The 4,665-nt window shown below is 32.4% G+C and overlaps 1 protein-coding gene across 1 annotated transcript; it reads right to left on the bottom strand.

Annotated features, from left to right (window-relative positions):
* Nucleotides 1–525: 525 nt before the first annotated feature.
* LOC105205360 (zinc finger MYM-type protein 1-like) lies at nt 526–4,149 on the bottom strand. Its single transcript, XM_039448986.1, has 3 exons — nt 3,714–4,149; nt 2,187–3,659; nt 526–878 (listed from the first exon to the last, which is right to left on the bottom strand). The coding sequence occupies exons 1-3, from the start codon at nt 4,147–4,149 to the stop codon at nt 526–528; spliced, it is 2,262 nt and encodes a 753-aa protein (XP_039304920.1).
* Nucleotides 4,150–4,665: the final 516 nt, after the last annotated feature.

Here is a 4,665-nt window from a genome sequence, read left to right as displayed (position 1 = left end):
TTTTTCTTTGCGTCTGGGAAAATAGTTGAGATTAGGCCGCGCGGGAGCCGTGAGACACGGGAAGATGCGTGCGAGCGATGTAAGTTGCATGTCTTAAATTTCGCGTATAATATTTGATTCAATGTAATTTATATTTTAAATAGTGATCTCAGTTTTGCATGTACGGTGCGATAGTACTTGGTACACGCAATTATCATGCGATCACGAGTTTATCATTTTATTATAATTTATATTTTTAAATGTAGTCTAAAGTGTTACAAGAAAATTAAAAAGTTACGTGTATCTGTTTCGATTTTAGTTATAAATTCTGATTAGAAATGGTCGATTATGTTAAATTATTTTTATAAGTCAAATTTCTTATTATAGTTTGTTTCTGTCGGAATTTTGGAAGATTTAACCGTATTAACTATTATATCGACGAATGTATGTGGATGGTGCAATAAAATAAGAAAAAATTTTGCCAGACGTAACAGGCAGAAAAATATTTTCGCTTGGGCCACTCACCCCTACTTTCAAATCAGTAGTTTAAAGTATTGCTACATAAGTACCTATAGCACCGACGTATGTTCCATTGGGCAATTGATAACCATATGATTTATTATCCGCCGGATTTATCAGTTTCACTTGAAAATTTATATGTCGAGATATTGTATTTAGCATTTGTTCATCAAATCGTGTAAAGACATCGGCATAATCGTAATGTACATGTATATTCGATTGAGCTTTTGTCGGTTTTGCAACCATTTGACTTCGCTTAAAGTAACCCACTTTCAATTTGTATCCATTTAGATTTGTCATGCGACGATATGTTAAATGGGAAAGCAGATTTGACGTTTCTTTCGCCGTATTTACATCTATAACTTCGACTTCACCCCATACTGAAATCAAATGGATTTACTAAACATTTATTTGATTTTTCTTTTGTAAGGTCAACATGAGTGATTGTGACATTGCGATATATGTAAATAAAAAATTCTGATTATTTTAATCAAATATATCATAGATAATTAAGTTTCTTTATATAAAAAAGAAAATTTTATGGATTATAAAAACTATAAACATATAAAATTATTTTCCAAAAATAAATAAACAAAAAGTCATACAAACGTTAAGATATTGTCTAGTTAGCACGAAAATAATGAGTTTTACAAGGTCAACATTTAAAGACTAATTTAAAAAATAAATGATTTTTTTATAACCGCATGGTGATTTATTGATGACTCTTGCTGAAAAAGTATGAATTGTTGTTTTGTGCATTCAAAATGCTAATGGCTAATGAGTATTTTTATAATATCTATGATAAATATTTTTGTGATATTTAGATGATTTAAATGACATTTTTTTATCATTTAATGATGTCCTTAATTTTTCCCAATTAATGACATATTAATAACGTTCACTCTTACAAAAAAGAAACTAGTACAAAATAGTACACAGTAATAATATTACCGACATACAATAGTCTCACTACTGACAAAGGAACTGTCATGGGTGTCTGGCGATGATTTGATTCTCCTGGAAATATGTCGTTAAAAGACGAAAATCTAAGAGACCCGTATTTTTTTATATTGGCAGAATCTTATGTTTAGAGGATAAAACATTCTTTGAAAAAAAAGTATTTCTTTTTCGGAGCAAATATCACCGAAAGTAGAAATACGAAATACAGAAAAATGAAAAACAGAAAAAAGTTTTTTAACCAAAGTTGTGCAGTTTAAAGAATACTTTAAAGTTGTAGAGAAAAAGATATTTTTATTTTATTTAGCTTTTTTCAGCCAAATTACAGGTTATTTTTTCCAAATTCAATCTGTAACAAAACGCCCCTCCACCTTGCGCGCACTGGCACTCCGCTCCGAACACCCGAGCATCGCGACAGCGAAAACCACGTGTGCGCACCAGCTAACCTCTCATCGAAATAGTGTAAAATATTTTGTTCGTAAGGACATCACTTGAAAGCATGGGCGTACGCAGCATTTTAGTCAGGGGGGGGGGGCAAAAATTTTTTGACCGAAAGAAGGCATTTTCTCTTTAAATGTGGAACATTATAATTTATTTATTTATTACAATATTGAATTTTAATATCTTATATTAATGCTAATTTTCGAAGATCTTCTGCAAATTTTTTTAATATTTCTTCTTCAAAAAATTTTTTTTTACGAGCACCATTTTTCTATGTATACTTAGCATACATGATCCATTAAGGCGGTTTTCTAACATTGTTGACCGCAACCAGGTTTTTACCCTTCGTAATGTACTGAAAGATCTTTCAATGGTGCTTGTTGTGCACGGTAGGGCTAGAGAAATAAGCAGAGCATGCATTGTTGCTGGGAAGAAAGTTTTAGCTTCTTTTAATACCTCTATTAATTCCAATTCTTTAAGTTCTTCTTTTTTAATGTTTTTATCCCTCCAAAGGACGTACCATAATTCTGCTTCATTGCAAAAGTTATTTAAATTGTAGTAATCAGAGAAACTGTGTGCTTTTTTCATAAAATCTTCTAATGTCATGTCCAACATAGTGAAAGGATGTAGTACTAATAATGACCAGGCTGGTAAGTTTTTATCAGAAAATCGCTGTTCTAACGAAATTATTAAGGAATCTAAATAAGGAATCACCAATGACCTTTTCCAGAATTCGGTAGGATTGGACGCTGGTGGGTTTGAACGGCACTGTTGTTGTCCTATGATCCTTTGCTGTTGTATCTCTACTCCGATATTTTGAGCAGTTATATTGGCGGCAGCTAGAAGATCTTGGCTTATGACGTCCGCAATTTCTCGGTGACCTTTTATAACAATTAATATTTTTTTCATATGATTCGCACATTGTAATATGTTTATGTTTTTCGATTGTAAAGCATTTACTACAGGTTCCAACAATGCGGAATACTTTGCTATAAGACCGATACAGATAATAAATTTAGATTTTGTCGCAGCACAATGCAATTGAAAAGCAGTTTTTCTGGTTGCAGTATTGCCATCTTTTGATAGCAGTTCGAGTCCTTGGACAATACTGAGAAAATTTTCTTTCAATATAGCGATACTTTTGTATTTTTGAGACCATCGTGTTTCACAAAAAATTGGGATGTTTGGCGCATATTTCCTTCGTATAACAGATTCACGGAAAAAATTGATTATGTCTTTTACTGTGGAAATAGTGTTACGAATTTCTGGAACAAAATTTAAATCATTGACGACTAGATTTAATTTATGGCTTGCACAATGGAAAAATAGGGCTTTCTTATATTTCTCTCGCAAAATTTTTTGTACACCACCATCTTTTCCTGCCATAGTTGAATAACCATCGTAGCCTTGTCCAACGCACTTGTCTACATCAAAACTTTCGTTTTGTAAAAAGTTGTCTATTGCTGTTGCTATAGTTTTAGCATCCATAGCGGGCAATTCTACAAATCCGATAAATTCCTCACGGACTGCCATTATTTTTTCGTCGAAAAATCGAACGCCAATTGATAACTGCTCCTTTCCTGATATATCGCAGCTTTCATCCGTCAATATGCTGTAGGCATAAGCCTTCTTTGCGTCGTTAATAATATCATTTTTAATAACTGTCCCACATATATTAATGAGTTCATTTTGAATTCCCGGAGACATGTATATGGCGTTCTTCTTGCCCTTTTCCATATGTTGTTTCAAATTTTCATCACCAGCTTCAATTTTCAATTAAATCAAGCCTTGGAAAACACTTTCATATTGATTTTTACCTCTTAATGGTAAATCATGTGTACCACAAAATATTATAGTCGAAATAATTGACGTTAAGATTTTTCTATTTTCTTCTATTACTTTCTTGTGTGCAGATACCATCATGACTTGTACAGGCAAATCCTCTGTGAAATTTTTTGCTGCTATGACTGCTACTTTGTGCCAGTGACTTGAGACATGGTTTTTGCAGTATTCATGTATATGTTTATAACGAGTAAAAGGCCTGATAATAAATGAACCTAAAACGCCATGTGTAACAGTTGGTGGAAACAGCACACAGTACAAGCATAGTGCACCTTTCAACTGTTTCGAATATGCAAGCCAAGGAGCATAAGTCTGCAGCCAACCATGCTTAAATTTTCGTTTTAAATGTGTGGCATCTTCACTAAAGTTATAACTTTCTGGAGGTGTCCAACAGTGTTGTAAAATGTCCATTTTTTTAGCAGTTGTCATTAACGAAGATCATCCTATCCATTTTCCTAGATCATTATTGTAGCAGTCTTCAGATTTATCATCTGATAGTGATGAAGACTTTGTTTGTGGGTTAGAAAGAGGTTTAAAAGTTGTAAGTACAGCGTCTTTGTCTTTTTCTTTCTCATTCATATCTTCATTGCAGTCTATCTCTCGTCGTTCTCTTTTCTGGAAAACTAAAAACAAATAAAAAGCTATAAAAACGCTTTAAATACAGAATATGTTTGATTTTTTTTAATATAATATGATTTGTTAAATTATTTTATATATAAAAGTACTAAAGTGAACTATCAAAAAATCAACAATTTATGAGATTGCTCAGGTCATTATCGTAGCAATTCTCAAATTTAAGTTTACCATATCATGATGATGATGAACCTCCTTGAGAGTTAGAAGTAGAGGTAGTAGATACAACGTCTATGTTCTTGTTTTTCTCACTCTCACTTTTATCACTATCTTCCTCTTGTCGTTTTCTTTTTT

This window comes from Solenopsis invicta, chromosome 5 (assembly GCF_016802725.1).
Source record: "Solenopsis invicta isolate M01_SB chromosome 5, UNIL_Sinv_3.0, whole genome shotgun sequence".
In the NCBI taxonomy this organism is placed as follows: Eukaryota; Metazoa; Arthropoda; class Insecta; order Hymenoptera; family Formicidae; genus Solenopsis; species Solenopsis invicta.
The sequence above is the reverse complement of the archived record's forward strand: the minus strand, read 5'-3'. Positions and strand labels throughout refer to the sequence as shown.